The sequence below is a fragment of the Anolis carolinensis genome, unplaced genomic scaffold, assembly GCF_035594765.1.
Source record: "Anolis carolinensis isolate JA03-04 unplaced genomic scaffold, rAnoCar3.1.pri scaffold_12, whole genome shotgun sequence".
In the NCBI taxonomy this organism is placed as follows: Eukaryota; Metazoa; Chordata; class Lepidosauria; order Squamata; family Dactyloidae; genus Anolis; species Anolis carolinensis.
Genome location: NW_026943823.1, coordinates 18,066,535 through 18,078,524, shown reverse-complemented (window position 1 = coordinate 18,078,524; position 11,990 = coordinate 18,066,535). Strand labels below are relative to the sequence as shown.

Sequence of the window (11,990 nt, the reverse complement as noted above, 5' to 3'; positions counted from 1 at the left end):
AAGTGAAACTCTATTGTACCAATGATAATAATAGTAGAATAATAATAATATAACAATTATAAAAATAATAAAATAACAGCAACAATAATAAAATAATACAATTTATATAATAGTAAAATAATAATATAATACCAAAATCAAAATAATAATGCAATTAAAATAATAATACAAGTAGAGTCTCACTTATCCAAGCTAAACGGGCCGGCAGAACATTGGATAAGCGAATATGTTGGATAATAAGGAGGGATTAAGGAAAAGCCTATTAAACATCAAATTAGGTTATGATTTTACAAATTAAGCACCAAAACATCATGTTAGGCAACAAATTTGACAGAAAAAGTAGTTCAATACGCAGTAATGTTATGTTGTAATTACTGTATTTACGAATTTAGCACCAAAATATCACGATATATTGAAAACATTGACTACAAAAATGCGTTGGATAATCCAGAGGCTTGGATAAGTGAGACTCTACTGTACCAATGTTAATAATAGTATAATAATAATAATATAATAGTAATAAAAGTAATAAAATAACAGCAACAATAATAAAATAATAGTAAAATAATAATATAATACCAATAATAAAATAATAATGCAATTAAAATAATAATAATACAATTAATATGCTAATGATAATTGTAAAATAATATAACAATAATGCAATTAAAATACTAATGATAATTGTAAAATAATAATAATAATAATAATAATAATAATAATGCAATTAAAATACTAATTATCACAATAATAACCTCAACAGAAAGGAGAAGGAAATAAGAAGAAAAGGAGTTAGAATTCAAGGAGAAATTAAGGAAGAAAGAAAAGGCAAATTACCTTGAAGAAACTGCCAAGAAATCATTTTTATATTCACATTTTTTAAACCTTTTTTTCCTCTTTTTTCTTTCTTCTCTTAACCTTTTCTCTCCTTTTCCTTTTCTCCCAATTTGGGATTTTGCTTTTTATTATTCTGTTACAACTAATAAAGATTATTTTATAAATAATAATAATAACAATCAGTAATAATAATACAATTAAAATACTAATGATAATCGTAAAATAATATAACAGTAATGCAATTAAAATACTAATAATTGTAAAATAGTATCATAATCATAATAATAAAATAATAATGCAATAATAATAATAATAATAAAATAACAATATATTTGTTGTCAAAGGCTTTCATGACTGGAATCACTGGGTTGCTGGAGTTTTACAGGCTGTATGGCCATATACCAGAAGCATTCTCTCCTGATGTTTCTCCCACCCTGGATATTATTCCACAGAGATATCAACCCCACTTGCCTAGTTTCCAACAGACCTGACAACCTCTGAAGATGCCTGCCATAAATGTGGGCAAAACGACAGGAGAGAATGCTTCTGGAATATGGCCAGACACCCCAGAAAACTCACAGCAACCAAATGAATGTAATGTGCATTTTTCCCATGAAATAAACAACAAAACCACCAAACCAAATCACACCAAATTTGGGAACAAAAGACATAGTCATCCAATCTATGTCTTTCAATCAAATAAACCTAGAAATATAAAGTCCAAATAAAAGAAAACCGCTAAAAATACAAAACTGGGGGGGGGGGGGAGAGAAGGATGAGGAAGAGCCATTCTTCCTCTGGCTGCCAGTCAGAAGGGTAGGACCTAGGTAGCAAGCAGCCAGGCTCTGAAGTAGCAAGGCTATTCACTGCAATCCTAGCAACCCAAAAAACCATTCCCATAAAACGTAAGTACCCAGCCTTCCAAGCTGCAAGCCTATTCCAATGTATTCCAGCTCACCAAACAAGGATTCCCATAAGAAGAAAGCAGCCAGGCTTTGAGGCTGCAAGGCTATTCACTGCTATTCCACCTGGCCAACAAAGCCACAGCAATGCGGGGCCGGACGCAGATAGTAAGTAATAAATACCATATATTGCAACTCACATCTTGACTATTGTAATTTGATCCTGGGAGCAAAATACAACCATCGGGCTTTCTTAGCCATTGAGCCATGGCAATTAAATAGACATCAAACTGCATTAAACCTACAGTGCAGAAACCCAAAGTTTCCACCTGTTCCGCAAAAACTGATGCAAGAAGTTCCTTTATGCTTTTCTATTTCCATCCTATTTCCATAGGCAAGGACTACCCTCTACTGGTTTAAGAATAAAATTACATCTGAAGTTGGAAAAAATACGGAATGTACAAAATCAATAGATTATATTGTAAAACAATGCCTAATAATCACTAACAGAAAGGGATTTGGGGGGGGGGGAATCGCAATTGCTGTATCATTTTTCCCAGTTGGATATATCCTTTCTTTCCCTAACAAGTGCACTTTAATCATATGGTAATATTTAATATTGGCTCATGATCACCTTCCTCCCCACGAGGACTCCAAGATCTTTTCCCCACGTCCTGCTATCGAGCCAGGCGTTGTCCCCCATTCTGTATTTTTGCATTTCCTTTTTCCTGCCTAAGTGGAGTATCTTGCATTTGTTCCTGTTGAACTTCATTTGGTTAGTAAAAGGTAAAGGTTTCCCCTGACATTAAGTCCAGTCGTGTCCGACTCTGGGGGTTTGTGCTCATCTCTGAAGAGCCGGCATTGTCCATAGATACCTCCTAGGTCATGTGGCCGGCATGACTGCATGAACTTGAGCTGCTGAACTTGCAGACTGAAAGGTGCCAGGTTCAAATCCCGGGAACGGAATGAGCGCCCGCTGTTAGCCCCAGCTCCTGCCAACCTAGCAGTTCGAAAACATGCAAATGTGAGTAGATCAATAGGTACCGCTCCAGTGGGAAGGTAACGGTGTGCCATGAAGTCATGCCGGCCACATGACCTTGGAGGTGCCTATGGACAATGCTGGCTCTTGGGCTTAGAAATGGAGATGAGCACCAACCCCCAGAGTCGGTCACGACTAGACTTAATGTCAGGGGAAAACCTTTACCTTTTACTAACCAAATGAAGTTCAACAGGAACAAATGCAAGATACTCCACTTAGGCAGGAAAAAGGAAATGCAAAAATACAGAATGGGGGACAACGCCTGGCTCGATAGCAGGACGTGGGGAAAAGATCTTGGAGTCCTCGTGGGGAGGAAGGTGATCATGAGCCAACAATGTTATGCGGCAGCTAAAAAGCCAATGGGATTTTGGCCTGCATATATAAGAGTCTAGTGTCTAGATCCAGGGAACTCATGCTCCCCCTCTATTCTATTCTGCCCTGGTCAGTCCACACCGGGAATCACACTGTGTACAGTTCTTGGCACCACAATTGAAAGGAAATGTTGACAAATGTGTCCAGAGGAGGGCGACTCAAATGATCAAGGGTCTGGAGAATAAGCCCTATGAGGAGCGGCTGAAAGAGCTGGGCATGTTTAGCCCCCAGAAGAGAAGGCTGAGAGGAGACATGATGGGGGACATGGATCAAGAAGTGAGGGGAAGTCATAGGGAAGAGGGAGCAGGCTTGTGAACCAGAGAGAAACTCTTTTGTCATTACAGACAGACGGATCTTTACCAAAGAAAAACCCCATTTTGACAAAAATAAGAGCCCCGGTGGCTCAGTGTGTTAAAGTGCTGAGCTGCTGAACTTGCAGACCGAAAGGCCGCAGGTTCAAATCCCAGGAGCGGAATGAGCGCCCGCTGTTAGCTCCAGCTTCTGCCAACCTAGCAGTTCAAAAACATGCCAATGTGAGTAGATCAATAGGTACCGCTCCGGCGGGAAGGTAAGGGCGCTCCATGCAGTCATGCCGGCCACATGACCTTGGAGGTGTCTACGGACAACGCCGGCTCTTCGGCTTAGAAATGGAGATGAGCACCAACCCCCAGAGTCGGACACGATTGGACTTAACGTCAGGGGAAACCTTTACCTTACTTAAGAGAAATTCAGATAAAATGACAAAATCACAAAGCTGAGTCATCTTTTCAAATTCTGCATTTGCATTAAAGAAACCGGATCCTCCCTTTCTGTCCGAAATCAGACGACAACGCCTGGCTTGAGAAATGCCGCTTAAGGATTTCTAAGTCTTTTCTAAGTTTGGAACTTAAAGCTTTCTCTCGCTTCTGCTCCCTTTTCGCCTCCTCTAACGCCTTTCCCATTTTCCTGATCTCTGCATCATAAAACAGCTTCATCTTTTCCATGGCTAGTTTGGTTTCTGACTCTTGCTGCTCTTTGAGCCTCTTTTGCTCCTTTTTGCCAAGATCCAGATGCAAGATCTCCTCTTTCGCCTCCTGGAGCTCCTTCGTCAAACTCCTGATCCTTTCTGATTTTCCCAACAGATCCTGCTTCAGAGCTTCGATGTAGGAATCCCTTTTCAAGTTTTCCCTCTCAGTGTGCTTTAACAGGACTTCCATGCAGAAACGCTCTTCCCTGGACTGTCTGAGGTCTTCCTCCGCTCGCTTTAACTCGGGCATTATTTTTTTACATTTAGATTGAACTTCAGCAAGTTCTGCCTTTAGGAAAGACAGCTGATGCTTTAAAGAGAGGTTTTCTAAATGCTCCTTGGACATCTCTTCCCTTAACGCGGCCAATTCCTTTATGTTCCAGAGGCAACGGCCTTCCTTTTCGGCCACTTTTTCTCCAGGTTCAGCATCTAAATGGGAGGCGGAGATGCTTCCTGCTCTTTCCTTTAATACTGATGTTTCTTTCTCTTCTAACTTTGGATTATCTTTAGTTAGATCGACTCTGAAAGGGGATTTTTCTCGATCTTTCTGAAGCTCTTTCCTTGCCTTATTGAAGAATTCTTCTCTTCTCTTCTTCCTCTCCAAACCCATCTTTTCACAAATCAATGTTTCAGGTTGATGGAAGAAATCTTCCCCGCAAAATCGAGGAGGAAATAACCCTTCCAGCCAGTGCTGAGCTGAATTCTTCTCCATTGCAAAAGTTTCCTTTGCAGGCAGTCAGGAAGAAGGGAAGGGAAGGGGGAGGGAAGGAAGAAAAGAGGGAAGGAACAAAGGAAGGAAGGAAGGAAGGAAGGAAGGAAGGAAGGAAGGAAGGAAGGAAGGAAAAGAGGGAAGAGAAGGAAGGAAGAGAAGAAAGAAGGAAATGAAGGGAACCAAGAAGGGAAGGAAAGGAAAGGAAGGAAGGAAGAGAAGAAAGTAAGGGAAGGAAGGAAGGGAAGAAAGAAAGAAAGGAAGGAAGGAAGGAAGGGAGGGAGGGAGGGAGGGAGGGAACCATGAAGGAAAGGAAAGGAAAGGAAAGGAAAGGAAGGAAGGAAGGAAGGAAGGAAGGAAGGAAGGAAGAGAACCATGAAGGAAAGGAAGGAAGGAAGGAAGAGAAGGAAGAGAAGGAAGGAAGAGAAGAAAGAAGGAAAGGAAGGCAGGAAGAGAAGGAAAGGAAGGAAGGATGGAAGGGAAGGAAGAAGGAAAGGAAGCAAGGGAAGGAAGGAAGGGAAGGAAGAAGGAAAGGAAGGAAGGAAGGAAGAGAAGGAAAGGAAGGAAGGGAAGCAAGAAGGGAAGGAAGGAAGGGAAGGAAAAGGAAAGAAAGAAAGGAAGGAGGGAAGGAATGGAAGGAAGGAAAGAAGGAAGGGAAACAAGAAGGAAAGGAAAAAGGAAAGGAAGGAGGAAGGGAAGGAAGGAAAGAAGGAAGGAAAGGAAGAAGGAAAAGAAGGAAGGAAAGAAGGGAGAAACAAAGGGAGGGAGGGAGGGAGGATGGAAGGAGGAAAGTAATGAAGAATTAAAGCAAGAAATGAGGGAAGGAAGGAAGAAGGAAAGGAAGGAGGAAGGAAAGAAAAGGAAGGACGGAAGAAAGAAAGGGAGGAAAGAAGGAAGGAAGGAAAAGAAGAAGAAAGGAAGGAAGAAACAGAGGAAGGAGAGAAGGAAGATAATATAATTTAATAATTATAATAGTTTTGGTTATTGCTATTATTATTATTGTAATTATTTTATAGTGGTTTGTTTTGATATATGTATTTTATTTTATGTAAAGGAGCACAGCAGTCTAGATCAGGGAATCTCAGCCATTTTGTCTTCATCTACAAATCGGCGCTATATTTAACTGTGCGGGATGTAATTCTTTGGGCCAGAACTGGTCCTCGGAGCCTCCGTTTTGGGAAGCAAAGAGAATCCAAGTCATGGGATCATGTTGGGCCTACCTGCTGCGGCTCCAAGAAGTGGCTTTCATCCCCTAGTGGTTGCATCCTGACTGCAAGAGGAGGAGATGGAACAGCAGTTGCTAGGGCTCCCATAGCAACCCCCGTTGCTTAGGAGACCAGAAGTTGGGAGGGAGGGGGGATGCTCAGCAATGGGAAGAACGGCTTTGCAAGGCTCCCTTTAAGACGGATGGGGTCAGGCCCTCCTTAGCCTTTGCACAAAAGGGATTTGGGCTCCAGCACAAAATGCAGCATCCATAGTCATATATGTGTGAGTATGTGTGTGTGTGTGTGTGTATATACACATACACACATACACACATCCATATATATGTGTGTGTGTGTGTGTGTGTGTGTGTGTTCTAGATTATCTGCCTTGATAAATCTGGATTATATGGCAGTGTAGAAGGGGCCCAAGTGTCTATTATTTATTTATTTATTTACAGTATTTATTTTCCGCCCTTCTTTCTCACCCCGAAGGGGACTCAGGGCGGATCACATTATATATATATATAGGGCAAACATTCAATGCCCATATACACATAGAACTGAGACAGAGACAGACGCAGAGGCAATAGATAGATAGAGGATAAAGGATACAAACCTTCTGGGGACTCCTGCTCCCTCTAAAATGAAAACCCATTAGGGCGCATCTACACTTTAGAATTAGCAGACTTTGGTACCAATTTAACTGCCATGATTTAGACACGGAGGTTGTAGTTTTCACAAGATCCTTTGCGTTCTCCGGTAAACTCCCATCATTCCGTAGCATTGAGCTGTGGCAGTTAAAGTGGTATCAAACTGTGTTACCTCTGTAACGTAGGCCCCTTCTACACTGCCATATAATCCAGTTCAAAGCAGATAATCTGGATATGGCAGTGTAGATGGGACCTTACACAATCCAGTTCAAAGCAGATAATCTGGATATGGCAGTGTAGATGTGACCTTACACAATCCAGTTCAAAGCAGATAATCTGGATATGGCAGTGTAGATGTGACCTTACACAATCCAGTTCAAAGCAGATAATCTGGATATGGCAGTGTAGATGGGATCTTACACAATCCAGTTCAAAGCAGATAATCTGGATATGGCAGTGTAGATGGGACCTTACACAATCCAGTTCAAAGCAGATAATCTGGATATGGCAGTGTAGATGGGACCATACACAATCCAGTTCAAAGCAGATAATCTGGGATCACATTCTGGATATAGGGCAGTGTAAATCTGAAAAGTTGCAGGTTCAAATCCTGGGAGTGGAGTGAGCGCCCGCTGTTAGACCCAGCTTCTGCCGACCTAGCAGTTCGAAAACATGCCAATGTGAGTAGATCAATAGGTACCGCTCCAGCGGGAAGGTACAGCACTCCATGCAGTCATGCCATCCACATGACCTTGGAGGTGTCTATGGACAATGCCAGCTCTTCGGCTTAGAAATGGAGATGAGCACCAACTCCCAGAGTCGGTCACGACTGGACTTAATGTCAGGGGAAACCTTTACCTTTTTTAGATCCAAAAGCAAATGCATTGCTAAGCTTGCTCTTAATTACCACAATAATTTTTGGTGAATAAAGTTTTGTTGTTGTTGTTGATTTGCATTCTTAACCAGGAGTCCTTCTCCGTCCCCAGCTTGGAATAAGATCTGTTTCTGACCCGCCTTTGGGGTCTTTCCAGAGGGAGTTCCCGCCACAAAGGCTCGCACTCTGCCTGACCTTGGGTCCCTCCGACCATTGTCCGGCCGAAGGAGGAGCGCACAATGCACGGCAATGCGACTCGGCCCCCTTTGTGCGGCCCCTGAGAAAAGCCTCCTTGCTATCTGTGGCCATTCACAGGCAGAAGAACTCAACGGCTGAGCCATGACAAACAACAGCCCTCCCCATTGGATCACTTTCTACCCTTTGGGTGCATCTACACCAGAGGTGACCCATCCGCATGGAAGTCGTAGTTCACCCTGCATCCTGAGAGCATTCCAAAGCTCACCAATGGCGGATCTGGACCAAACTTGGCACACAGAAATCCCAGGATCAACAGAACCTATTAGATGGGTATGGGGCACTGACCCATCCGCATGGGAGTTGTAGTTCGCCCTGCATTTAGAGAGCATTCCGAAGCTCACTAATTATGGATCTGGACCAAACTTGGCACACAGAAACCCCAGGATCAACAGAACCTTCTAGATGGGTATGGGGCACTGACCCACCCTTGTGGGAGTCGTAGTTCGCCCTGCATCTAGAGAGCATTCTGAAGCTCACCAATGACGGATCTGGACCAAACTTGGCACACAGAAACCCCAGGGTCAACAGAAACTTCTAGATGGGTATGGGGCACTGATCCACTCACATGGGAGTTGTAGTTCACCCTGCATCCAGAGAGCATTCCAAAGCTCACCAATGACGGATCTGGACCAAACTTGGAACACAGAACCTTGGTGACCCAACAGACCATATTGGAGGAGTTTGGTGGGGGGAGGCTGACCCACCCACATGGGAGTTGTAGTTCAGCCTGCATCCACAGCACTCTGAAGCATACCAGTTATGTACCTGGACCAAACTTGGCCCACAGAACCCTGGTGACCAACAGAGCATATCGAATGGGTATTTACTGACTGACTATAAATCCCAGGGTGGGATTTATAGTAAACCCTGCATCCAGAGAGCTCTCTGAAGTCCACCAATGATGGATCTAGATCAATCTCAGCACACATTTTTGGGAATGACATTATTAACCATCCTTGAGCACCACTATTATTAGTATCATTGGTTTTAGTATTATTATTAGTAGTAAAAGGTAAAGATAAAGGTTTTCCCCTGACGTTAAGTCCAATCATGTCTGACTCTGGGGGTTGGTGCTCATCTCCATTTCTAAGCCGAAGAGCCGGCGTTGTCCGTAGATACCTCCAAGGTCATGTGGACGGCATGATTGCATGGAGCACCATTAGTATTAGTAGTAGCAGTAATATTAGTATTATTTGTATAATAATTAATGTTGGTAGTATTATCACTAGTAGTAACAGTATCAGTATTCGTGTTAGTATTAGTATTGGGGGGCTGCACATTTTTTGGTGGCTGAGTGCTATGTCATCTGCGTATAGGAGTGTCCAGGGATGCATAGTTTGCAAATCTGCTGTATGTAGCAGTGTCCATTTAGAGCATGAATAGTAATGGTGAGAGATGCACGCCAACAGTGATGCTGAAGGAGTGGGGGTGAAACCCCTGCAGGGGCAAGGACCAAAATTGTTATACAGTAGAGTCTCTCTTATCCAACACTCACTTATCCAATGTTTTGGATTATCCAATGCATTTTTGTAGTCAATGTTTTCAATACATTGTGATATTTTGGTGCTAAATTTGTAAATACAGTAATTACTATATAGCATTACTGCGTATTGAACTACTTTTTCTGTCAAATTTGTTGTATAACATGATGTTTTGGTGCTTAATTTGTAAAATCATAACCTAATTTGATGTTTAATAGGCTTTTCCTTAATGTCTCCTTATTATCCAACATATTCGCTTATCCAATGTTCTGCCAGCCCGTTTACGTTGGATAAGCGCGACTCTCCAGCATTATTATCTAGTACAGACATGAACAAACTTCAGCCCTCCAGGTGTTTTGGTCTTAAATTCTTGGAGTTGAATCCGAAACACCTGGAGGGCTGAAGTTTGCCCATGTCTGGTCTAGTAGCTTTATCCATATTACATAGGTAAAGGTAAAGGTTTACCCTGACGTTAAGTCCAGTCATGTCTGACTCTGGGGGTTGGTGCTCATCTCCATTTCTAAGCCGAAGAGCCGGCGTTGTCCGTAGACACCTCCAAGGTCATGTGGCCAGCATGACTTCATGGAGCGCCCTTACCTTCCCACCGGAGACGTACCTATTGATCTACTCACATTGGCATGTTTTCGAACTGCTAGGTTGATAGAAGCTGGAGCTAACAGCAGCCGCTCACGCTGCTACCGGGGTTTGAACCTGGGACCTTTCGGTCTGCAAGTTCAGCAGCTCAGTGCTTTAACACACTGAGCCACCGGGGCTCACTTTACATAGTCTTCTGTGTTGTTCTTTTATATACTGTTTATATTGTATTGTTCTGGGCATGGCCCCATGTAAGCCGCCCTGAGTCCCCGTTGGGGAGATGGTGGCGGGGTATAAATAAAGTTTTTTTATTATTATTATTATTATTATTATTATTATTATTATTATTATTATTATTATTCTGGTTTTCCATGTGACTGTAGTACTCGCCAGGTCGGCTCATGGGGAACCTGATCAAATCCCTTCTCAAATGCAAAGTGCAGTGGTTTCTTCTTTTCCTGATGTTTTTCCATAAGTGATGTCAAACTGCATTCATCCTACAGTGTAGATGCATCTCACTTAGGAAAAACCCTATAAAACCTATAGGGTCAGCAAGGATATGCGATTTGCAGAGGAGCCTTCGGAGGCCAGAGTCGCAACCTAGAAGAAGACTCCATATGTCCCTTCCCCTGGGTCCTTTGTTGACCCTGGGCTTAGGGCTTAGGGCTTTCTGCATCTTGACCAACCAGGGCCTTAGGAGGACCGTTCCCTATTGGTCTCGCTCGGCCTTTTTTAATGGAAATGTCCAAGGTCCTTCCTTGCAAAACAGGGGCTTCATTGTGGAACCCGGTGCCCCTCGGAGAAGCTCCTTTCAGCCGGACAATAGCCCCCCTTCCTTCGTGTCACGGCCCTTTGGGTTCCCCAGTGGTCACAGGCTCCAGAGGTCATGCAGAGTGCAGCCTTTTGTCAGGAAAAGGGGGTCCGGGAAAGGGAGACCATGTATATGGCAGGGAGAGAGGGGGACCATATAGATAGATAGATAGATAGATAGATAGATAGATAGATAGATAGATAGAGATGGAGAGAGAAGGAGTTATCATTATAGAGACAGACAGGAATAGTGATATAGTGAGATAGATATAGATTTTGATATAAATAGATATACTGTATATACTTGAGTATAAGCCTAGTTTTTCAGCCCTTATTTAGGGCTGAAAAAGCTCCCCTCGTCTTCTACTCAAGTGAGGGTCCTGGCCGGCTTCTATTCAGGTCAGCTTCTACTTGAGTATATAGGTATTCAGAGTTGGACAGTCTTATCTTATTAAAGTCTTATTATCTTAAATTTCAGTTTCATATAAATATTCAAAAACATTTAAACTTCTGATGCCTCAGATAATGCAATTTTATTAATATCTATTTTATTTTTGAAATTGACCCGTAGCTGCTGCATTTCCCACCCTCGTCTTATACTCGAGTCAATAAGTTTTCCCAGTTTTTGTGGTAAAATTAGGTACCTCGGCTTATATTCGGGTCGGCTTATACTCAAGTATATACTGTAATTTGATGTTTAATAGGCTTTTCCTTAATCCCTTCTTATTATCCAACATATTCGCTTATCCAATATTCTGCCAGCCCGTTTATGTTGGATAAGTGAGACTCTACTGTATAAGCCGAGACACCTAATTTTACCACCAAAAACTGGGAAAAAATTGACTCTAGTATAAGCCGAGGGTGGTAAATTTCAGAAATAAAAATAGATACCAATAAAATTACATTAACTGAGGCATCAGTAGGTTAAATGTTTTTGAATATTTACATGAAGCTCAAATTTAAGATAAGACTCTCCAACTCTGATTAAATCATTATTCTCATCTTCTTCAATGTAAATGTGCTTATGCATCCTTTTAATAATAATAGAGTAAAATAATACATGTAATAATAATAATAATAATAATAATAATAATAATAATAATAATAATAATAATCATCATACAGGAAAATAATATATGTAACAATAAATTGAGTAAAATAATAAATGCAATAATAATAAGATCAAAGTGAAATAATAAAAGTATTAATAATAATAATAATAATAATAAAAATAGAGTAAAATAAATGTAATA

At 41.6% G+C, this 11,990-nt stretch overlaps 1 protein-coding gene across 1 annotated transcript; it reads right to left on the bottom strand.

The window, feature by feature from the left end:
• Positions 1-3,463: 3,463 nt before the first annotated feature.
• ccdc160 (coiled-coil domain containing 160) lies at positions 3,464-6,179 on the bottom strand. The gene is made up of 2 exons (XM_062964041.1): positions 6,086-6,179; positions 3,464-4,880 (listed from the first exon to the last, which is right to left on the bottom strand). The coding sequence occupies exons 1-2, from the start codon at positions 6,176-6,178 to the stop codon at positions 3,936-3,938; spliced, it is 1,038 nt and encodes a 345-aa protein (XP_062820111.1). The 5' UTR covers position 6,179; the 3' UTR covers positions 3,464-3,935.
• Between the last annotated feature and the right edge of the window lie 5,811 nt (positions 6,180-11,990).

What these genes read in the sequence shown, in the direction of transcription:
- ccdc160 (XM_062964041.1), bottom strand. Translation starts at nt 6,178, where the DNA reads ATGGGAGCCCTAGCAACTGCTGTTCCATCTCCTCCTCTTGCAGTCAGG. An exon ending in ACTTCTTGGAGCCGCAGCAG is followed by an intron (nt 4,881 to 6,085) that starts GTAGGCCCAACA and finishes CTGCCTGCAAAG; the next exon opens with GAAACTTTTGCAATGGAGAA.